The sequence below is a fragment of the Procambarus clarkii genome, chromosome 39 (assembly GCF_040958095.1).
Source record: "Procambarus clarkii isolate CNS0578487 chromosome 39, FALCON_Pclarkii_2.0, whole genome shotgun sequence".
NCBI classification, from domain to species: domain Eukaryota; kingdom Metazoa; phylum Arthropoda; class Malacostraca; order Decapoda; family Cambaridae; genus Procambarus; species Procambarus clarkii.
In genome coordinates this window covers 40,537,532-40,563,863 of record NC_091188.1, presented here as the reverse complement: position 1 = coordinate 40,563,863, position 26,332 = coordinate 40,537,532, and the positions used below count along the sequence as shown (strand labels likewise).

The 26,332-nt window shown below is 43.6% G+C and overlaps 1 protein-coding gene across 1 annotated transcript in view; it reads left to right on the top strand.

Annotated features, from left to right (window-relative positions):
* The window catches only part of LOC123760422 (uncharacterized), a 116,638-nt gene extending 94,081 nt beyond the window's left edge, over window positions 1-22,557 (top strand). The window contains exon 3 of the mRNA XM_069338211.1: window positions 22,207-22,557. Within this exon, the coding sequence (XP_069194312.1) occupies window positions 22,207-22,557 (351 nt within the window). The remainder of the gene's footprint in view (window positions 1-22,206) is intronic.
* Window positions 22,558-26,332: the final 3,775 nt, after the last annotated feature.

Genomic DNA, 26,332 nt, shown 5'->3' with positions numbered 1-26,332 from the left:
TCGTATGCTATGAAATATCACAGGTATTGTTAATGCTTGTAATGTTTATTACAAAAGATAGACATACATTTGATGCTATTTTTCATATTAAAATCTAATTTGAGGCCCGAAAAATATATCTATAAACAGGTTAGAACCATACAAATTCAAGTATGCCTTTTTCACCAGTAATCAACTGAATACCACAGAAAATGGAATCTTTACTTTAGCTACAGAAAACGGAGCAAAGCCAAGGGGGGATGACTGAAATAAACAGTTTCCAACCTGACTCTTCCCGCACATAAACATGTCTTTCTTGACCTCATTTCAAATTATATAGAGTACTGAAAGCTCATTTTCCATAGCAAATATACTAAGGAACTCATTTTACGACTAGAACGCAAACTAGGACCCCTCATTCAGATTCAAAACACGAGAATTATTGACTGAACATTTCCCCACTATCAAGCACACAGGACTCTTTAAAGCTATCTTAACTTCTTTAAAACCCCAATATGACCCATCTCACATGCAGATCCTGTTCTATGACTCGCCCTTCATGTCAATGTACCCCACAGTATCATGCAAATTCAAGATAAGGCTTACTACACCTATATATCCAAACTTGGTCTTTGTAAGGAATCTTGACCCCCCCTTGTATGCTTGACCCCCACTGGGGTTATCCACCTCTGACCATTACAGAAAATGGAGCTGTGCCCAAGGACTCCCTATACTATTCAGTCATAGCCTCATTAAAGTACTCCAAAAACTTCTATATTCGCTTTCAACTGTGTTTCTTGGTTTGAATCTATTGAACATTCACCCTCTGATCCATTCAAAAGTAAGGGCCCCCAAATTGATACCGTAGTACTCTCGTAACACCCCCGGGACAAATCGTCCATTTTTGCTCATGCCATTAAAATACTCCAAAAACGTTTATACGCCTTTCACCAGTGTATTTTTTGGTTTCCAACTATTGAACATTCATCCTCGGTACCTCTCATAAGTAGAGACCCCCTTCTAGAGGCAATAGACTCATCTTAAAGCAAGGCGACAAAAAGTAAAAAAAAACAGGTTAGGATAGGGCACCAGTTCCTCAGGTACACCATTGGTGGTGGTCCCCCCGGGACCCCAGGGGGGACCACCACCCGACCACCGCCAGCCAGCCAGGAGCGCGCTGACTGTGCCCTAACCTAACCACCCAAATAAGAGAAATGGACGATCTGGCCCAACAGGGTCAAGTCGGCATGGAAGTGCCCAACCGTGTCTGAAATTTTTTTACCTCAATCTGTCTCCTTATTCACTACTCTAAATGTGTGGTGTATGTGAAGCTCACATTCACAGACTAGTGTAATACAGTGATACCACACAGATAACACGCATACACCGTCGGGTGCCTTCACCTATACCGGTGTCAGGTATGAGAAGGTGAGAACTGTGGTTGATCCCTCAGATCAACACAGACACAATAAAACAATGACAAGATCTTGTACTTAAGATAAGGTACCTTTCCTTACTCACTCACTCAGGCACATTTATGCAAGAACTCGTAGGTGGCCTGACAGCTGGTTTCACTCGTAGACACGGAAGGTACTCGCAGTAGAGCGTGCTGTATGCTTAACAGACACACGCACACACACTGGCACTGGCGATGAGTAAGGTGGTGACGTCACGTAGTAGTGAGGGCGGCGGCGGGCGCCTCGAGGTACTGAGGTACACGCTCGGGACGAGTGACAGCTGGCGGCGGCTGTGGTACCATGCAGGTGCACTTGTGGTAAAGTCACACACAAGTTACTTAGGCGGCGGCACTGCCTTAGTTCACTCTAGGTCACTCACAACGATCTTTGTCACCAGGGGTTACCTGATACCAGTCTGTTTCGGTCTGGTGACTTTGTCACTTTAGGCTTCTGAACAATATATTCACACTCGTGATTCTGGGCGAGTGTGTCGTATATCGTAGAGACGCTGAGTTAACTTGATGGTGAGGAATAGACGGTGTTCAGTCTATTGGCCGGTAGACAGAACAGAACCCGTCGTCTGGGTTTGGTCTCCCTCACTTGAATGGTTTTGCCTGAAGCTCAGGGCATCTTGTGGGGCACACACAAGGGGATTACAATTTGACCAATAGCATTGTAGCAAATGGGCGGGAACCAATCATATTAGCTCGTTCGATGAGCAGTAGGAGAGGTGACGTCATGAACACGTCACAATCACGTCATAGCTGGTATTCACCATCGCGCCGGTTGACCCCAGAGGTCAGACGGTGCTGGCGTCTCCCCTCTGTCTCCCACGCTCCCACTGGCCAATGTACCCACTGACCCTTGATGGCAAGTATGCTTAACTCCCTGTATCTACTTCCTGCCTGGACATACGGCGGCCTCCGTATTATGAAAGTGTTCCTGGTTAAGTGGGCATCCTGGAGATACCCAACACGCCAGGTCACTATCCAGGGTTAACAGAGATAGGACCTTGTGCACAAGATCAGTGCACTGTGCACAGCAATGAGCCATTCAAGTCAGCTGTGGGAGACTCTTGAGAGACACTCTCTCACACTGGTACACTATTCCTGGTACACTATTCCTGGTACACTATTCCTGGTACACTATTCCTGGTACACTATTCCTAGTACACTATTCCTAGTACACTATTCCTGGCACACTATTCCTAGTACATTATTCCTAGTACACTATTCCTAGTACACTATTCCTAGTACACTATTCCTGGTACACTATTCCTGGTACACTATTCCTAGTACACTATTCCTGGCACACTATTTCTAGTACATTATTCCTAGTACACTATTCCTAGTACACTATTCCTAGTACACTATTCCTGGTACACTATTCCTGGTACACTATTCCTAGTACACTATTCCTAGTACACTATTCCAAGTACACTATTCCTGGTACACTATTCCTGGTACACTATTCCTGGTATACTATTCCTAGTACACTATTCCTGGTACACTATTCCTAGTACACTATTCCTGGTGCACTATTCCTAGTACACTATTCCTGGTACACTATTCCTGGTACACTATTCCTGGTACACTATTCCTGGTACACTATTCCTAGTACACTATTCCTGATACACTATTCCTAGTACACTATTCCTAGTACACTATTCCTGATACACTATTCCTAGTACACTATTCCTAGTACACTATTCCTGGTACACTATTCCTGGTACACTATTCCTAGTACACTATTCCTGGTACACTATTCCTAGTACACTGTTCCTAGTACACTATTCCTAGTACACTATTCCTAGCACACTATACCTAGTACACTATTCCTAGTACACTATTCCTAGTACACTATTCCTGGTACACTATTCCTGGTACACTATTCCTAGTACACTATTCCTGGTACACTATTCCTAGTACACTGTTCCTAGTACACTATTCCTGGTACACTATTCCTGGTACACTATTCCTAGTACACTATTCCTGGTACACTATTCCTAGTACACTGTTCCTAGTACACTATTCCTAGTACACTATTCCTAGTACACTATACCTAGTACACTATTCCTAGTACACTATTCCTGGTACACTATTCCTGGTACACTATTCCTAGTACACTATTCCTAGTACACTATACCTAGTACACTATTCCTAGTACACTATTCCTAGTACACTATTCCTAGTACACTATTCCTGGTACACTATACCTAGTACACTATTCCTAGTACACTATTCCTGGTACACTATTCCTAGTACACTATTCCTAGTACACTATTCCTGGTACACTATTCCTAGTACACTATTCCTAGTACACTATTCCTGGTACACTATTTCTGGTACACTATTCCTAGTACACTATTCCTAGTACACTATTCCTGGTACACTATTCCTGGTACACAATTCCTAGTACACTATTCCTAGTACACTATTCCTAGTACACTATTCCTGGTACACTATTCCTGGTACACTATTCCTAGTACACTATTCCTGGTACACTATTCCTGGTACACTATTCCTAGTACACTATTCCTAGTACACTATTCCTGGTACACTATTCCTGGTATACTATTCCTGGTACACTATTCCTAGTACACTATTCCTGGTACACTATTCCGGGTACACTATTCCTGGTACACTATTCCTGGTACACTATTCCTAGTACACTATTCCTGGTACACTATTCCTAGTACACTATTCCTGGTACACTATTCTTGGTACACTATTCCTGGTACACTATTCCTGGTACACTATTCCTGGTACACTATTCCTAGTACACTATTCCTGGTACACTATTCCTAGTACACTATTCCTGGTACACTATTCCTAGTACACTATTCCTAGTACACTATTCCTGGTACACTATTCCTGGTACACTATTCCGGGTACACTATTCCTGGTACACTATTCCTGGTACACTATTCCTAGTACACTATTCCTGGTACACTATTCCTAGTACACTATTCCTGGTACACTATTCTTGGTACACTATTCCTGGTACACTATTCCTGGTACACTATTCCTGGTACACTATTCCTAGTACACTATTCCTGGTACACTATTCCTAGTACACTATTCCTGGTACACTATTCCTAGTACACTATTCCTGGTACACTATTCCTGGTACACTATTCCTGGTACACTATTCCTAGTACACTATTCCTAGTACACTATTCCTGGTACACTATTCCTGGTACACTATTCCTAGTACACTATTCCTGGTACACTATTCCTGGCTAAAATCCAATAAATGGTGAATAACATGCGTGGACTGTAGGGGTCAAAGGCCTCAATGGTAATTTGGCTCAGTCCATGAAAACTGCTGGTGAGATTTGTTCCGATTTAACGCTACGGGAGCTGACGGCGGCCCCCTGGTGGCGGCCCCCTGGTGGCGGCCCCCTGGTGGCGGCCCCCTGGTGGCGGCCCCCTGGTGGCGGCCCCCTGGTGGCGGGGGCGGTGGTGATGGGGCCCGTCACCCCCCGCCCGCAGGCTGGGGCGGTGATGGGGCCCGTCACCCCCCGCCCGCAGGCTGGGGCGATCATGGGGCCCGTCACCCCCCGCCCGCTGGCTGGGGCGATCATGGGGCCCGTCACCCCCCGCCCGCTGGCTGGGGCGGTCATGGGGCCCGTCACCCCCCGCCCGCAGGCTGGGGCGATCATGGGGCCCGTCACCCCCCGCCCGCTGGCTGGGGCGATCATGGGGCCCGTCACCCCCCGCCCGCAGGCTGGGGCGATCATGGGGCCCGCCACCCCCCGCCCGCAGGCTGGGGCGGTGATGGGGCCCGTCACCCCCCGCCCGCAGGCTGGGGCGGTGATGGGGCCCGTCACCCCCCGCCCGCAGGCTGGGGCGGTGATGGGGCCCGTCACCCCCCGCCCGCAGGCTGGGGTGGTGATGGGGCCCGTCACCCCCCGCCCGCAGGCTGGGGCGGTGATGGGGCCCGTCACCCCCCGCCCGCAGGCTGGGGCGGAGATGGGGCCCGTCACCCCCCGCCCGCAGGCTGGGGCGGAGATGGGGCCCGTCACCCCCCCGCCCGCAGGCTGGGGCGGTGATGGGGCCCGTCACCCCCCCCCCCCCGGCCGCTGGCTGGGGCGGTGATGGGGCCCGTCACACCCTCGCCCTCAGGCTGGGGCGGTGATGGGGTCCGTCACACCCCCGCCCGCAGGCTGGGGCGGTGATGGGGCCCGTCACACCCCCTCTCCTCGCCCGCAGGCTGGGGCGGTGCTGGGGCCCGTCATACCCCCGCCCGCAGGCTAGGGCGGTGATTGGGCCCGTCACACCCCCTCCCCTCGCCCGCAGGCAAGGGCGGTGATTGGGCCCGTCACACCCCCTCCCCTCGCCCGCAGGCAAGGGCGGTGATTGGGCCCGTCACACCCCCTCCCCATGCCCGCAGGCTGGCGCCCGTCACACCCCCACCCCCGTCCGCATGCTGGGGTGTTTCCCTATTTCTCAACGCCCGCAAGCACAACTAGGTAAATACAACTAGGTGAATACACACACACACACACACACAGGTCACCTCCCAGGTCACATCCTCCCCAACTCAGCCTTCCTATACCTCCCCCCTGCCTCAGCCCCCAAAACCCCCCTGCCCCTTCCACGTTTGCACTTGCCCAACAATTTCCCTGCCCCTGCTACATCACACCTGTCAACGACACCAGTGGGTCAAGCCATGCCCTCCCCAAACCCACCTACCCATCCCCCCTCCCCTACTACCCCCTCCTACTCCCCTGCCCCTTCTACCCCATTGCCTTCACTTCCATCTACTCCATCCCATCTTCCACTGCACCCCTCTTCCACTCACCCCCAAACCCCACCCAACTCTCACCCCTCCTATGCACCTCCAGCCCACATTTAACCCCTTCACCATGTGACCCCCTAACACCTTCCCCCATCTCCCCCTTACCCTCTTCTTCCCCGAAACCCCCCCCCTTACCCCCGATTCCTCCCTAACTAGTACACCCTCTCTTCCACTCCCAGCACCCATGCTCCATTCTCCTCTCAGCCCTCTGCCCTCAATATCCCTCTCCCCCCCAACCTCTCAACCTCTATCTGACTCTCAGTCTCACTCTATTTCTCAACCCCTCTATACCATCCAGACTCTCCCTAACTTTCAGACCCATTATGCCCTTCCTACCCGCCTTTCCCTAGATGCCCTTTCCCTTCCTACCCCCCTAGATGCCCAGACCCCATTTGCCTACCAGACACTCTCAGGGACCCCCTAGCATCCCCCCCAGACACCCCCACAGCCCCCACTCGCCCCCCAGACACCCCACAGTACCCCCCAGACCCCCGGCAAAAGGGGGAACTCTGGCACCAGAGTTTCCAAGAAGAGTCTCAAGGTTTGGTACACCAATGCTGATGGGGTAACCAAAAAAGTAGAAGAGATAAAAGAATGAGTTAGTGAGGCAGACCCAAACATAGTGGCAATAGTGGAAACTAAAATAAATGGCATGATCTCGGATGCAATCTTTCCAGAAGGGTACCAGGTGATAAGAAAAGAAAGGACACAGAGACAGGGAGGGGGAGTGGCACTCCTAATAAAGCAGAAATGGAAGTTTGATGAGCTGGAGAATCCGGGTACCAATGAAAACATGAACTCCATACATGGAACTCTGACAGTGGATGGGAAGACGATTGTAATCTTGATACTCTACAATCCCCCACCAAACAGTAGAAGGCCCAGGCAGGAGTATGAGGACAGCAACAAGGCATGTATAGATGAACTGCAGAGGGCAGCAACTATAGCGCATAGAATGACAGCGAACCTGCTGGTCATGGGGGACCTAAATCACGGTGAGATAGATTGGGAAACGAAGAATCCCCATGGCGGGGAGGAGACCTGGGGAGCGAAGCTGGTAGACGTTTTTGACAGGAATTTCCTAACACGGCATGTGAAGGAAGACACTAGGGAAAAAGGAGGGGATACGCCCAGCCTATTAGACCTCGTTTTCACCCAGAATGTAGAAGACATCGACCATTTGGAACATGAAATACCACTAGGAGCCAGTGACCATTGTGTCCTAGTCTTTGACTACATGACGGAGCTTAAAATTGTGACCAAAGGACAAGAGGTCCGGGAAAGGAGACTTGATTACAGAAGAGGGGACTACAGGAGGATAAGGGACTACCTGGGAGAAGTGCAGTGGGAGGAAGAAATTAGAGGAAAAACAGTGCAAGATATGATGAACCAAGTCATATGGAGATGCAAGGAGGCTGAAGAGAGATTTATTCCAACCATAAAGGAAAAAAGCAGGAGGGAATATAATAACCCATGGTTTAATAGACAGTGTCAGGAAGCAAAAGTGAGAAGCAGGAGGGAGTGGAGGAAGTACAGAAGACAAAGGACAGAGGACAACAGGATTAGATGTAAAAGAGCTAGGAACGACTACATTAACATAAGACGAGTGTTGGAAAGAAATTATGGGAATGATATTGCAATCAAAGCGAAAAAGCAACCTAAATTACTACATAGCCATATAAGAAGGAAGATGTCGGTAAATGACCAAGTGACAAGACTGAGGAAAACAGAAGGGGCATATACAGAAAGCGACAAGGAAATCTGCGAGGTACTGAATGCAAGTTTCCTTGGAGTGTTCACAGCCGAGCCTGAGTGGCTCCCATTGTTAGAAGAGATTACCCTAGATGAAAGACTATCAGATACAGAGGTGACAGCAGAGGAGGTAATGAAACAGTTGACAACACTGGATGCAAATAAAGCTGTTGGACCAGACAAAGTATCACCGTGGATACTAAAAGAGGCAGCACAGGCTCTCAGCGTGCCTCTGGCAATGATCTTTAATGAGTCACTTATGCCAGGAGAATTGCCCAGTTGCTGGAAGGAGGCAAATGTCGTACCGATTTTCAAGAAAGGTGATAGGGAGGAGGCACTTAACTACAGATCTGTATCACTGACAAGCATCCCCTGCAAAATACTTGAAAGAATAATTAGGCTAAGACTTGTTGAGCACCTGGAGAGCATTGGGTTTGTAAACAAGCACCAACATGGGTTCTGGACAGGGAAATCATGCCTAACAAACCTTTTAGAATTTTTTGACAAAGCAACAAGGATAAGGCAGGACAAAGAAGGCTGGGCAGACTGCATATTTCTGGACTGCCAAAAGGCCTTTGATACAGTACCGCACATGAGACTGCTATACAAACTTGATAGGCAGGCAGGAGTAAGCGGAAAGGCCCTAGTATGGGTAAGGAACTACCTAACAGGAAGAAGCCAAAGGGTAATGGTAAGGGCGAGAAGTCGGACTGGCGAACAGTAACGAGTGGAGTACCTCAAGGATCGGTGCTGGGACCAATCCTCTTTCTAATTTACGTAAATGATATGTTTACAGGAGTGGAATCCTACATGTCAATGTTTGCGGATGACGCAAAATTAATGAGAAGAGTTGTGACAGACGAGGATTGTAGGATCTTCCAAGAGGACTTAAACAGGTTGCAGAGATGGTCAGGGAAATGGCAACTGGAGTTCAACACCAGTAAATGTAAAGTTATGGAAATGGGATCAGGTGATAGACGACCAAAGGGACAGTACACAATGAAGGGGAACTGCCTACCTGTAACGATTCAAGAAAGAGACCTGGGAGTGGATCTGACACCTAATCTAACTCCTGAGGCACATATAAATAGGATAACGACAGCAGCGTACTCTACACTGGCGAAAATTATAACTTTATTCAGAAACCTAAATGAGGAGGCTTTTAGGGCGCTTTACACTGCCTACGTGAGACCAGTCTTAGAGTATGCCGCGCCATCATGGAACCCCCACCTGAAGAAACACATAAAGAAACTGGAGAAGGTTCAGAGGTTTGCGACGAGGCTTGTCCCAGAGTTACGAGGGATGGGATATGAAGAGCGGCTGAAGGAACTGAACCTTACGACACTAGAGAAAAGAAGGGAGAGAGGAGATATGATAGGGACATATAAAATACTCAGGGGAATTGACAAAGTGGAAATAGACGAAATGTTCACACGTAATAATAACAGAACGAGGGGACATGGGTGGAAACTGGAAACTCAGATGAGTCACAGAGATGTTAGGAAGATTTCTTTTAGCGTGAGAGGGAAATGGAACAGGAGTCATTGCTGTAAACAACGGATAGCTGGAAAGGCGGGATCCAAGAGTCAATGCTCGATCCTGCAAGCACAAATAGGTGAGTACACACACACACACACACACACACACACACACACACACACACACACACACACACACACACACACACACACACACACACAAATACTTGTTTACACATGAGCATCAAATAAATGTTGCCAGTGTGGGTGAGATATGACCCAAACGCTTCCATATCTCCACATTTATGGCTTATCAACCTAACGATCACAAATTATATATGTTAATTATCGGTCATATTTTTAAACCTAAATTTTTTTTACAGGTTTAATTAAATATTAATTAAGCCACAAGCGGCCAGCCGCATTTTCCGATGTCATACGAACTAAAGATACTGATACATAGATACAAAAATATCTTTTGTAAAGATACGAAAATATCTTTTGTGAAGATACAAAAAGTCAATATATACGGTAGTAACTAGCAAGGCTCTAGAACTATGGAATTAACGAGACGGCCAAACCTGAGTTACTCAAGCCGCCATGATTGGTCAGAGATAAAGTGGTTTCGTAAGTGGTTGATGACTCCTGGTGATGAGCATACTGTGGTTGTCATCAGTCATCTCCAGCCGCTAGACGAAGAGTCACATTACACACCTGCAACACTGTACTCACACACACCTGCAACACTGTACTCACACACACCTGCAACACTGTACTCACACACCTGCAACACTGTACTCACACACCTGCAACACTGCATTTACACACCTGCAACACTGTACTTACACACCTGCAACACTACTCACAAACTTGCAACACTGTACACACACACCTGCAACACTGTACACACACACCTGCAACACTGTACTCACACACACCTGCAACACTGTACTCACACACCTGCAACACTGTACTCACACACCTGCAACACTGTACACACACACCTGCAACACTGTACACACACACCTGCAACACTGTACTCACACACCTGCAACACTGTACTTACACACCTGCAAAACTACTCACACCACTGCAACACTGTACACACACACGTGCAACACTGTACACACACACCTGCAACACTGTACACACACACCTGCAACACTGTACTTACACACCTGCAAAACTACTCACACACCTGCAACACTGTACTCACACACCTGCAACACTGTACTTACACACCTGCAAAACTACTCACACACCTGCAACACTGTACTCACACACCTGCAAAACTGTACACACACACCTGCAACACTGCACACACACACACCTGCAACACTGTACACACACACCTGCAACACTGTACACACACACCTGCAATACTGTACACACACACCTGCAACACTGTACACACACACACCTGCAACACTGTACACACACACCTGCAACACTGTACACACACACACCTGCAACACTGTACACACACACCTGCAACACTGTGCACACACACCTGCAACACTGTACACACACACCTGCAACACTGTACACATACACACCTGCAACACTGTACACACACACCTGCAACACTGTACACACACACCTGCAACACTGTACACACACACCTGCAACACTGTACACACACACACACCTGCAACACTGTACACACACACCTGCAACACTGTACACACACACACCTGCAACACTGTACACACACACACACCTGCAACACTGTACACACACACACCTGCAACACTGTACACACACACACCTGCAACACTGTACACACACACACCTGCAACGCTGTACTCACACACCTGTAGCACTGTACTCACACACCTGCAACACCGTACTCACACACCTACAACACTGTACAACACTGTAGGGGGCCTCGTAGCCTGGTGTATAGCTCGCAGGACTCGTAATTCTGTGGCGCGGGTTCGATTCCCGCACGAGGCAGAAACAAATGGGCAAAGTTTCTTTCACCCTGAATGCCCCTGTTACCTAGCAGTAAATTGGTACCTGGGTGTTAGTCAGCTGTCACGGGCTGCTTCCTGGGGGTGGAGGCCTGGTCGAGGACCGGGCCGCGGGGACACTAAAGCCCCGAAATCATCTCAAGATAACCTCAAGATAACACATACACTGAGCCAGGCCGACATCTTAACATCAAGAAAACGGTCAGTGCCTCTCACATATCTTTCTTTCCTTCTTTCTCTTTCTTTCTTTCTCTTTCTCTTCCCCCACATGCCTTTCCTCATTTCCTCTCTCTCCTACCCTCACCTCATCCCCCTCCAATGCCCCCTCCTCCTCCTCCAATCCCCCCTCCTCCTCCAATCCCCCCTCCTCCTCCAATCCCCTGCTCCTCCTCCTCCAATCCCCTGCTCCACCATCCACCGCCTCGTTACAATTCAAGTTTTAGCGAATCAGATCTTCATAGGATTAAAGTCGACGCATCCTGCATATCTTCTGCAGGAATTGGCTCAAATCCGGATCTTCAATCCCAAGGGAGACAACTGAGCCTGTGTTGGTGTGTAGAGGACGGACTGGTTGGTAGTGGGACAGGCTTGGTGCTTGCATGGTCAATGTTCGATCCCCAATGTCCCCAAGTAGCTGGGGTATCATTGCTTCACTCAGTCCTCGAATCCTAGTTCATATATATATATATATATATATATATATATATATATATATATATATATATATATATATATATATATATATATATATATATATATATACATATATATACATATATATATATACATATATATATATATATATATATATATATATATATATATATATATATATGTCGTACCTAATAGCCAGAACGCACTTCTCAGCCTACTATGCAAGGCCCGATTTGCCTAATAAGCCAAGTTTTCCTGAATTAATACATTTTCTCTATTTTTTTCTTATGAAATGATAAAGCTACCCATTTTATTATGTATGAGGTCAATTTTTTTTTATTGCAGTTAAAATTAACGTAGATATATGACCGAACCTAACCAACCCTACCTAACCTAACCTAACCTAACCTAACCTATCTTTGAAGGTTAGGTTAGGTTAGGTAGCCGAAAAAGTTAGGTTAGGTTAGGTTAGGTAGGTTAGGTAGTCGAAAAAACATTAATTCATGAAAACTTGGCTTATTAGGCAAATCGGGCCTTGCATAGTAGGCTGAGAAGTGCGTTCTGGCTACTAGGTACGACATATATATATATATATATATATATATATATATATATATATATATATATATATATATATATATATATATATATATATATATATATATATATATATATATTAGTATATTTTGGTAGCAGTCTTTCCTGTAGACATATATTATTAAATATGACCGAAAAAGTAAGATTAATAATTCTAACACGAATTTTCTCAATCTTTCGTACATATTTATATCTACATTTGAGTGAGGTGGATGGGGTGAGGTGGTATTTAATAAGGTATTAATTTCATCAACACAAGCCAGAACATGAAACAATGGGTATTGAATAGAAGTGATTGTTGAAAGCTTTCTACAATCACTTCTATTCAATACCCATTGTTTCATGTTCTGGCTTGTGTTGATGAAATTAATACCTTATTAAATACCACCTCACCCCATCCACCTCACTCAAATGTAGATATAAACAAAATCGGAGATGTGTAAGTTCTATTCAGTTGCGTATGTGTTAACTAAAGTCTTTGAAAATGTAATAAGTTTTACGAAACGCGCTCAAGTGTCGCGTCAGACTAGAAATAAAAATGAATTTTGGAGAATTGATTTTTGAATTACCTCCAACAGTGAAAAGAAATGTACGAAAGATTGAGAAAATTCGTGTTAGAATTATTAATCTCACTTTTTCGGTCATATTTAATATATATATATATATATATATATATATATATATATATATATATATATATATATATATATATATATATATATATATATATATATATATATATATATATACATATGTCGTACCTAGTAGCCAGAACTCACTTCTCAGCCTACTATGCAAGGCCAAATTTGCCTAATAAGCCTAGTTTTCATGAATTAATGTTTTTTCGACAACCTAACCTACCTAACCTAACCTAACCTAACGTTTTTGGCTACCTAACCTAACCTAACCTATAAAGATAGGTTAGGTTAGGTTAGGTAGGGTTGGTTAGGTTCGGTCATATATCTACGTTAATTTTATCTCCAATAAAAAAAAATGACCTCATACATAATGAAATGGGTAGCTTTATCATTTCATAAGAAAAAAATTAGAGAAAATATGTTAATTCAGGAAAACTTGGCTTATTAGGCAAATTGGGAATTGCATAGTAGGCTGAAAAGTGCGTTCTGGCTACTAGGTACGACATATATATATATATATATATATATATATATATATATATATATATATATATATATATATATATATATGTCGTACCTAATAGCCAGAACGCACTTCTCAGCCTACTATTCAAGGCCCAATTTGCCTAATAAGCCAAGTTTTCATGAATTAATGTTTTTTCGTCTACCTAACCTACCTAACCTAACCTAACCTAGCTTTTTTTGGCTACCTAACCTAACCTTACCTATAAATATAGGTTAGGTTAGGTTAGGTAGGGTTGGTTAGGTTCGGTCATATATCTACGTTAATTTTAACTCCAATAAAAAAAAATTGACCTCATACATAGAGAAAAGGGTTGCTTTATCATTTCATAAGAAAAAAATTATAGTAAATATATTAATTCAGGAAAACTTGGCTTATTAGGCAAATCGGGCCTTGAATAGTAGGCTGAGAAGTGAGTTCTGGCTACTAGGTACGACATATATATATATATATATATATATATATATATATATATATATATATATATATATATATATATTGTGACGGTAACGCGTTGGTGTTCGGCTGTTTGAGGCTAGGGGTATGGCCTCGTCACATAGTTATAAAAAAAATAGAAAAACTGGAACTTCGTCTGTGGTAAGGTAAGGAGAAGACACACAAAACACAAGTAAAACTTTAACAATGAAATTTTAATTACGTTAAATAAATCAAAACATGAAAATAATGCACAAACAAATTCTTATAATAAAATCAATGAATCAAAATAATAAGAATACTTAAATGACACAATGAAAAGTTACGTTAAGGCAAAATAACAAGAAGTGCAATACAACAGTAAGTGGGAGGTGCTGGAATATTGGCTTAAAGCCACCACCTCTCTCAGTACACTCTAGAGTCTAGCTGGGAGGTGTGCTGGCTACGAAAGCACTGAACATTCTGAGGACTGATGTTGGGGCGACCCCAGACATCAGGTAGTATTGGGGGGCGAGGCAGGTGCAGCCAGACCGGCGACCAATCAGCGGAGCCGTAGCGATCAACGGGTAGTTTGGTGGTTGGAGTTCGAACAGGTGGCTGGTTGCATACGTTTCTGCTCACCCTGGCAAGCCTTGCTGGTGCTGGTGTTGTCGTTGTTGGACATTTCTTCCATAGTCTTTTTATATAATTGTGAAGACGTAATTTTGGAGGGAAGAGCAGGCTCAATCTCTTGAAGGAGATTATCGTCACAACTCTCCCCCGAAGCCTGCGGTTCTGGAAGAAGTACGTCGTTATGTGGTGGAGTAATGGATGGAGTTGCTTCTACTTCATAAACTCTGGAGAGATCATGGGCTAAGATGTTGTCAGACTCTTGGTATAGTGTGTCTCCAGGTTGAATTTCTGCAGTTAGCAAGCCCATAGTAGAAGACGTTGAGATGAGAAGTGGGCGTGCTGCAGGAGGTGTAGGGTGGTGTGGTCCGTATTGATGGTGGACCGAGCACTTTTCAGGTGTGGAGTGAAGTGCTGAAGCTTCAGGATGAGGAAGAGTAGCTCCTTGCCAATTGTTCCGTAGATCCTTGTAGCAGTAGTCGCTGACAGGTGTATTCTTCTCGCCTCGTTGCTGCATCACGACACCACCCACGTCGGTACCATTGGCGTCGACATGGAGGATGAAGGGCTTATCTGACGAGGTGAGAGTGGAATTAGAAGAGGGCATAGGAGCACGATTATTATCCTGAAAGCATTTGGGAAGATCATTAAGGATTTCGGAATTAGAAAGCGCTGACTCCTTGTCAGTGCTTTCGGGAGGAGAAGCTGGGAAGGTCTCACTGTGGATGTAGGGTTCTGTGAATGTGGAATAATTAGTCAAGACAGTGGGAGGAGTACCATTATATTGCTTCAGGAGGTTGACGTGGCACAGCTGGGTCTTCCGCCGCCTATCTGGAGTCTCTATCACATAATTATTATTATTCCTGCACTCTTTGACGCAGTAGGGTCCTGAAAATCTGTTTTGTAAAGGTGAACCTGGGATAGGGAAATAAGCAAGGACGAAGTCTCCCGGCTTGAATTTTCTTACTTTGCTGGTCTGGTCGTAATGAGTCTTCATTCTCACCTGGGCTTTCAATAGATTATCATGGGCAAAGCGGTGGACTCTCTCTAGAATGTGCTGAAGGTTTTGAAGAAACTGGGGCACATTCTGATGCTCACTGAAGGTGGCATCTCTGAGAGAGTCTTTGAAAGCCTTAAGGGGAGTACGGCACTTACGGCCGTAGAGCATCTCATAAGGAGATACTCCTAGGGACTCATTGGGGAGACTTCTGAAAATACACATTATTAGGTCAATCTGCTTATCCCAATCCTTTGAGGTTTCACTACAAAACTTTTTCAAGAGTGCTTTGATGGTCTGATGACTACGTTCAAGAGAACCCTGTGAAGCAGGATGATAGGGGCTGGACAATACCTGTTTGATGTTGAACTCCTCCAGTGTCCTTTTGAAGAGATCACTGGTGAAGTTGGTGCCACAGTCACTTTGAATCTCCCTGGGAAATCCGTATTGAGTGAAGATCTTCAATAGATGTTTGATAACCGTAGCAGCCGTGATGTTCTTCACTGGAACTGCTATGGGAAATCTGGTGGTAGGACACAGGATGGTTAGGATGTAGGCGTTACCTGAACTGGTCCGAGGTAAAGGACCAACACAGTCTATTACGAGTCTGTGGAAAGGTTCCGCAGGCACCTGTATGGGAATCAGTGGTGCTCTGGGAATGGAGACGTTCGGTTTGCCTGCCATCTGACATGTATGACACTGTTTTACGTACTGTTTGACGTTGTTTACCATACCTGGCCAGTAGTAGTCTTGACGAATCCCATGGTAAGTCTTGTTGAAGCCGTAGTGGGAGAATGCTCCGTGGGCCAGGTGTAGAATAGTGGGCCGCAGGCTGGTGGGAATCACAAGTTGTTCGGTGTTGGCCCAATCGTCCTCCTCCTTCAGTTTACTGGGTCTATATCTGCGGTAGAGCAAGTCGTTCTCTAGGAAGAACCCAGGAATACTGTCGGGTTGAGTCTCAGCCTGGAAAAACAATGGTGTTAAAGTAAGATCTTCCCTCTGCAACTTACGGAACTCCAACTTGGTCAGATGCGGGGGTAGTTTCTGAGGGTCTTGAGGGACAGCGGTAGCAGTAGAGTCAGCTGGCTGTGGACGTGCGGCTTGTGCACGGGTGGTCACGAGAACCGGAGGAGAAACTTCATCACTCTCTTGAACCTCTGCTGGAACATACTCGAGAATAGGGTTACTTGGCACAGAGTTACACACCTGGGGTTTGTCCATGACGATCAGGTTGGTCGGTTGCAGGTCTTCTGCCAAGTCGTTGCCTAGGAGAAGTTGCACTCCAGGCATGGGAAAAGGCTTTTCCCTGACGGCGACTTGGACTTCCCCGTTCACGTAGGGACAATCCAGGTGGACTCTGGCGAGAGGGTATGGAGTGGTAGCAGTGAGGTCAGTGATGAAGACTGTTTCCCCGGTGTAGACTATGTTGGGCACAGCCGACTTCAAGATGATCGATTGTATAGCCGCTGTGTCCCTCAAGATCTTCAATTTGAAACGTCCCTCCGGATTTGAACCGTTGGCAGAGACAGTTCCAGTATACAGGTGGTTACTGAAAAGAGAAAGATCATTAACATCAACACCAACATTCATCACAGGCTTACCGGACTTAGGAGGAGTTGGTTTGGGTCGTTGTTGGTCAGTGGTTCCCTTGTATTGAGACTTACCACACTTGTCTATGGTAGGTCCATAGAGTCTACAATACTTGCAGTACAGTTGTGAACCAGCTTGATCGGGGCTCACCTTCTCGTAACTGTACCACGACTTCTTACTGGAGGATGGTTCAGGTGTCAGCCGGTGGATGAGGCTGTAAGTGTCAGCCGACTTAGCACACTTCAGGTAGTCGGTTTCTTCTTTATCTGCTAAGTAGAGGCGGACAGGAGGCGGCACACGTCTCAAGAATTCTTCAACAAGCATCAGGTTGACGAGTTCTGTAAAAGTAGAGACATGTGCTGCTTCCAGCCATTTCATGAAATACCTCCGTTTCGTGTTAGCAAACTCGAGGAAGGTAGTGGTACTTGCCTTCAGGTGGTCACGGAATTTCCTTCTATAACTTTCAGTAGAGAGGAGGTAGGCGTCCAACACTGCTTGTTTCAGAGTGTAGTAGTCATTCTCAGACGCCAAAGTACTGAGTGTGACTGCAGCTCTACCTGTAAGATGGACTCTGAGAAGTGTGGCCCATTGGTTGACAGGCCAACTGAGTTGATTAGCAAGGGTTTCAAAGGTGGTGAAAAAAACATCAACTTCTGCTTCTACAAAGGATGGCATTAACTTACTTGCATGTGATATATTAAAACTGACGGGAAGATTGGCAGTAGCTTGCTGGCGTTGAGTGAAGTGGGAAGTTTCCAAGGCGATTTCACGTTGACGACACTCTAGAGCTAGAGTTGCTTGTTGCTTGTCATGTTCGCGTTGTATTTCCAACTCGCGTTGTTTTGTTTCAAGCTGTACTCTCTCACGTTCATGGAGCAAGGCGACCTCACGTTCGTGGAGGGCGAGTCCACGTTCGTGTTCTTCTCTCCTCAAGGCAGCCTCGCGTTCTTGTTCTTCTCTTCGTATGGCAGCAGCTCGTTCTTGTTGTTCGAGGGCTTCCCTTTGCTGCTCACGTTCAATCTTGGCCAGCTCTAGTTTGAGTTTCAGCGTTGCCAAATCAGTTTTATCTGCAATATAGTAAGTTTCATGAGTGTCAGAGTCTATCTTACCTTGCTCTAAATAGTAATCCAGCAACAGGTTGTGTAGGTCATTTTTGTTGGCTTGGTAGGGAACTTCTAGTTGATACTCATGTGCAAGAGTTTGTAGTTCAGTCCTCTTGGCACGACTTAAAGTCCCTATTTCACCTGCTGGATTTGCACGGAAAGTTTGGAGACGAAACATGGTGAAATTAGCAAATAAAGGTACACGAATGTTCAATAATGAAATGTCAGAAACAGGACAACGTGGCAACTGGTACCTATCCTGTGTGATCTTTAACAATTAACGTTAAGTGAAAGATATTAAATTAAATCAAGGGCGCAGGAAATCTTGTACCCGGTACTCATGTAAGAGAATAAGGGCAAGAAAATCCTACTAACAAATGAAACAAAGTTTCGAAAACAAATGAAACAGTTAAATGCTTCAAAAGTAAAATTGGTAGTCCAAGGATGTAGGCATACCTTGCCAAGTCTCTAAAGGACATAAAGCAAGTTTTTCCCACTGAATTTAATATGATACTTACAGAATTAGCGAACTTTTGTGCTCTGAAAAAATAAGCTAATTCCCTACCGTTGTATGTATCATCATCTCTGACTGACGTGTAGGGGTGCGAGGTGTCAACTGGTGACGAGAACTGCTGCTGAGGTCCCAATTCAGCAACTAAAGTTCGAGCTAGAGGAACTATGGCCCTCTTTGTCCTCCTACAGTCAGATTGCAGAAGATTGGGTACTCTTGACCCGGGGCAGACCACAGTACCAGGGTACCAATATGATGATCTGTCAGAATGAGAAATATTCAAGGGACATAGATGGTAAATACGAGTAATAACAAGGAGGGAGAGATGACCAATTAAGAGTATGACTGCGGCCTACAGTCACCACGTAATCCAAAGTTGTCTCACCTTCACTATATGTTACTCTCGTAATGCACAATACACCGCACCTTATAAAAAATGAAATTGAATGAAAAATAGTAAAGCTACGTTAACAAAGTTAAATACGCTTACCATAAATTACCACTTGGCACCAGTACCTGAGTGAAGCTCCTAGGACAGGCCCCCATATAACTTGTGACGGTAACGCGTTGGTGTTCGGCTGTTTGAGGCTAGGGGTATGGCCTCGTCACATAGTTATAAAAAAAATAGAAAAACTGGAACTTCGTCTGTGGTAAGGTAAGGAGAAGACACACAAAACACAAGTAAAACTTTAACAATGAAATTTTAATTACGTTAAATAAATCAAAACATGAAAATAATGCACAAACAAATTCTTATAATAAAATCAATGAATCAAAATAATAAGAATACTTAAATGACACAATGAAAAGTTACGTTAAGGCAAAATAACAAGAAGTGCAATACAACAGTAAGTGGGAGGTGCTGGAATATTGGCTTAAAGCCACCACCTCTCTCAGTACACTCTAGAGTCTAGCTGGGAGGTGTGCTGGCTACGAAAGCACTGAACATTCTGAGGACTGATGTTGGGGCGACCCCAGACATCAGGTAGTATTGGGGGGCGAGGCAGGTGCAGCCAGACCGGCGACCAATCAGCGGAGCCGTAGCGATCAACGGGTAGTTTGGTGGTTGGAGTTCGAACAGGTGGCTGGTTGCATACGTTTCTGCTCACCCTGGCAAGCCTTGCTGGTGCTGGTGTTGTCGTTGTTGGACATTTCTTCCATAGTCTTTTTATATAATTGTGAAGACGTAATTTTGGAGGGAAGAGCAGGCTCAATCTCTTGAAGGAGATTATCGTCACAATATATATATATATATGTGTGTGTATATCACGAAAATAAACACGTGATTAAGAATGTGACAATGTCAGACCACGGAGGAAAAATGAAACAGGAAATTTCCTTAAGTACTTTCGTATATTAAATACATCTTCAGAAGGTCTTCAGAAGGTCTACCTTCTGAAGATGTATTTAATATACGAAAGTACTTAAGGAAATTTCCTGTTTCATTTTTCCTCCGTGGTCTGACATTGTCACATTCTTAATCACGTGTTTATTTTCGTGATATACACACACATATATATATATATATATATATATATATATATATATATATATATATATATATATATATATATATATCTATATATATATATGTCGTACCTAGTAGCCAGAACGCACTTCTCAGCCTACTATGCAAGGCTCGATTTGCCTAATAAGCCAAGTTTTCCTGAATTAATATATTTTCTCTATTTTTTTTCTTATGAAATGATAAAGCTACCCATTTCATTATAGTATGAGGTAAAAAAAATTTATTAGAGGTAAAATTAACGTAGATATATGACCGAACCTAACCAACCCTACCTAACCTAACCTATCTTTATAGGTTAGGTTAGGTTAGGTAGCCTAAAAAGTTAGGTTAGGTTAGGTTAGGTAGGTTAGGTAGTCGAAAAAACATTAATTCATGAAAACTTGGTTTATTTGGCAAATCGGGCCTTGTATAGTAGGCTGAGAAGTGCGTTCTGGCTACTAGGTACGACATATATATATATATATATATATATATATATATATATATATATATATATATATATATATATATATATATATATATATATATATATATATATATATATATATAATGTGCAGCTTGTTTATGCAAGCCAAAAATAACATTTTTCAGTAATTACTTTTATAGTATAAAATATTGGTGATGAGAGGAGGCAGCAGGCAGCTCTTGAAGCGAGCAAAGCACAGTGTGTGATGAGAGAAATTGTCAACATTTCCCTTTTCATAAAAATCCTGCCGGACTACTGAAGCGAGAACTCTAAGTAAACAACAGCAGATCAGCCTGTTTGTCGCTTCTCTCCTGTAAACATTACACTCTTTACAACATTTAACAATTATTTTTTTCATTTAATAACCCAACAACGTAGCGTTGTATAGTTGTTTCTGCTCATTCTCTCAGGTTATTAGTTATGAGTTTCAGGATGTTGTTGTTGTTGGGAATGGTAAAAAAAGGGATGAATTTTACTTCATAAGGAGATTTGCTCTCACGCTCTGCTGTCAAGAGAGTGGATGAACCCCCATAGGCATCTGCATGGGCGACTAAGACAGGTACACAGCAGGACAAAGACAGGTACACAGCAGGACAAAGACAGGTACACAGCTGGACAAAGACAGGTACACAGCAGGACAAAGACAGGTACACAGCTGGACAAAGACAGGTACACAGCTGGACAAAGACAGGTACACAGCTGGACAAAGACAGGTACACAGCTGGACAAAGACACGCACACAGCTGGACAAAGACAGGTACACAGCTGGACAAAGACACGCACACAGCAGGACAAACTTATGAGAGATAAACGTACACAGATGGTGTATAAAGACAGTCAAAGACTTATATGGATGGCAGGAAGCTTGACAGCTTGATGCATACATAAAGCGACGCCTAGAGTATACATAAGAGACAACTAGAGTATACATAATGGACATCTAGAGGATACGCAGCTATTGCTACATATTTGCAATACACCGAGCGATCTGGACACTACATAGACAGCTTGACAGTACACTGAGAAATATAGAGACATAGACACAGAGACAGCTGCCGGTAAGACATAGCACAGAGTGCAAGCACTCCACCGAGTGGAACCACTCCTCCACAGAGTGGAACCACTCCTCCACAGAGTGGAACCACTCCTCCACAGAGTGGAACCACTCCTCCACAGAGTGGAACCTCTCCTCCACAGAGTGGAACCACTCCTCCACAGAGTGGAACTACTCCTCCACTGAGTGGAACCACTCCTCCACAGAGTGGAACCACTCCTCCACAGAGTGGAACCACTCCTCCACAGAGTGGAACCTCTCCTCCACAGAGTGGAACCACTCCTCCACAGAGTGGAACCACTCCTCCACAGAGTGGAACCTCTCCTCCACAGAGTGGAACCACTCCTCCACAGAGTGGAACCACTCCTCCACAGAGTGGAACCACTCCTCCACAGAGTGCAAACCAATAACTGTACTCGGCTATAGAGTTCATAGCATCATCAACAACATGTGTACTATCACACATGTTGATTATGTTGAATGTATACATATGAATGTTATCACCTGTACATATATGAATGTTATCACCTGTACACATATGAATGTTATCACCTGTACATATATGAATGTTATCACCTGTACATATATGAATGTTATCACCTGTACACATATGAATGTTATCACCTGTACATATATGAATGTTATCACCTGTACATATATGAATGTTATCACCTGTATATATATGAATGTTATCACCTGTACATATATGAATGTTATCACCTGTACACATATGAATGTTATCACCTGTACATATATGAATGTTATCACCTGTACATATATGAATGTTATCACCTGTACATATATGAATGTTATCACCTGTACATATATGAATGTTATCACCTGTACATATATGAATGTTATCACCTGTACACATATGAATGTTATCACCTGTACATATATGAATGTTATCACCTGTACATATATGAATGTTATCACCTGTACATATATGAATGTTATCACCTGTACATATATGAATGTTATCACCTGTACACATATGAATGTTATCACCTGTACATATATGAATGTTATCACCTGTACATATATGAATGTTATCACCTGTACATATATGAATGTTATCACCTGTACATATATGAATGTTATCACCTGTACATATATGAATGTTATCACCTGAACATACATGACTGCTATCACCTGTACACATATGAATACTATCACCTGTACACATATGACTGCTATCACCTGTACACATATGACTGTTATCTCCTGTACACATATGACTGCTATCTCCTGTACACATATGACTGCTATCACCTGTACACATATGACTGCTATCACCTGTACACATATGACTGCTATCTCCTGTACACATATGACTGCTATCTCCTGTACACATATGACTGCTATCACCTGTACACATATGACTGCTATCACCTGTACACATATGAATACTATCACCTGTACACATATGAATGCTTCCAACACACTTCTAGCCCAACAGTTTCCGTTTGTATAACATCATGTGTTCTTTACTCAAAAATCTAGTTATATCAATTCTCTTCAAGTCATATGTATTAAAGTTACATAAAGGCCTAAGCAAAGCCTATGTAAACAGTGGTATACTAATTTCATGCTTATTACCCCTCAAACTTCATCTAGAATGAATTAACACTCAATTACAAGCAAATTACTCAATTATATTTAACACACAATTGATTGTTTAAAGAAGTTCCATGAATATTATTACTGAATAAAAGTCAAAATCTGTTTTACAAAATGCGTGTATTAAATGATAATAATTCTTCACTGTACTTTAGTTATCATTCATGATAATTCTCAGACTTATTGCTTTTGGATGGAAGAAAATTTCGTCGGAAAATTATAGTTGAGTCGATTTTATCACATGAAATTTTCACTTTCATAAAATATAAGTACGCAAGTTCGAACCCTCATCACGGCCCTTGTGGATTTGTTCATTTGTTCCATCACGCTATTGTGATTTCTGTGTGTACATAGTACACAGGGTATGATTTCGGGTAGTACACAGGGTATTGAGATGATTTCGGGGCTTTAGTGTCCCCGCGGCCCGGTCCTCGACCAGGCCTCCACCCTCCAGGAAGCAGCCCGTGACAGCTGACTAACACCCAGGAACCTATTTACTGCTAGGTAACAGGGGCATAGGGTGAAAGAAACTCTGCCCATTGTTTCTCTCCGGCGCCCGGAATCGAACCCAGGACCACAGGATCACAAGTCCAGCGTGCTGTCCGCTCGGCCGATCGGCTCCCTAAAGGCTAGGGTTAGAGTAAAGAACATTTGAGTATTGTGTATGAGGACGGACTGATGTCCTCATAAACAAACAGCAAACAAACACACACCAAACCAACTGCTTATGAATGAAAAACACTCTACATACGACTCTTTGGAGAGTGATTCGGAGTCTCCCTTTTTTTTTTTTTTTTTTTTTGAGATATATACAAGAGTTGTTACATTCTTGTAGAGCCACTAGTACGCGTAGCGTTTCGGGCAAGTCCTTAATCCTATGGTCCCTGGAATACGATCCCCCGCCGCGAAGAATCGTTGTTACAACCAAGTACACATTTTACTGTTGAGTTAAACAGAGGCTACAGTTAAGGAATTGCGCCCAGTAAATCCTCCCCGGCCAGGATACGAACCCATGACATAGCGCTCGCGGAACGCCAGGCGAGTGTCTTACCACCACACCACGGATGACTGGTGTTCGAATCCCGCCTGTATAAAAGGCTTCACCAACATCCTCCACATGCAAGTCACTGCCAATAAAACAACAACACCTAACCTAACCTAACCTAACCTAACCTAACCTAACCTAACCTAACCTAACCTAACCTAACCTAACCTATCCTAGGTCTAACTACAGTATATATATATAATTATAATATATGCAGTAATATTAATTTATATGTGAGAGAATACCATCTTGGGTATTGCTCGAAACGCTATGGGTATTAGTTGGTTTAGGCATGTATGTATGTACGTATGAATATGTAGATATGTTAGGTATGTATATACTAACTCTATCTATAAATCCAACATTATGTTTGTAACTCATCATCTATGTACTTTTACCGGAATAAAAATTTGAATTTGAATTTGGATGACATACTCTGAGCATACTGAGTGTCGACTAGCACACCCTGAGGTGGGTTAGTGTGGCCGGCTATACTGTGGATATAACCTATCTATAAACTGAGGATAGGTTACGGTATAATAGTTTAAAAGAGTATACTTAATATATTTCTATAAAATCTTTAACTATACTTAATAAAATAGTTATACTAAAGTACCTGATAAACTAACCATTGAGAAAATATAATTAACTTGACATTAATGTGTCAGACCTTTAACAAATAAGTAATTTATTCATAAATTTGGAAGTCAAATTGTAAAAGTTAATTAATCTTTTAATCTACAGAGTGAACCAGTAATATTAAATTCATAATTACAAAATATATTACAGATTACTTGTACCTGGATAAGATTATTTAATTTCTGGAATAAGTTAAAAATTGTTGAAATCATTTATTTTTCAAGTGAAGATTCAATCTTGAAATAATTTCTTGGGTTGCAAGAAATACTTTAATTAGATGAAGGAATTTTATTATTTATAATTAACTGTAAAATACAACCACAACTAATTTTGTCGAAGTGGCTGAAAAATTAATGGATGTAAAATATTCAAAATCTAAATCAAAGTTGACCTGGTTGACAAAACTAGAGACTTGAGTTCCAATCAGTCTTTCAAAGACTCTAATAATGTGTGATGATTGGTCACGAGAGAAGCAACCACCTACAGGGGCTCGATCCTGTGAAACAGATCACCTTGATGTGAAGGATTTATGAAAACCGACTTAGTGAAGTGAGTGATCCTATGGAGCAGTCACTTGGCAACAATGATCCTTGTTTGAGCGGTTGTTACCATCGCAAACACACCGAACACCTGTCCTTCACATGACCTCACACCTAACACCTGTCCTTCACCTAACCTCACATCTAACACCTGTCCATCACTGACTTAACCTAACCTAACACCAGTAGTTCACTGACCTAACCTAACACCAGTAGTTCACTGACCTAACCTAACCTTCCCTCCACTGAGATTAATGGCTCACTCTGCCCAAACAGTTCCTTGAGATGGTGCAGAAGTCCTGAGGCAGACACCTCTCAGTGATGGGAGGTCGTTACACCTCA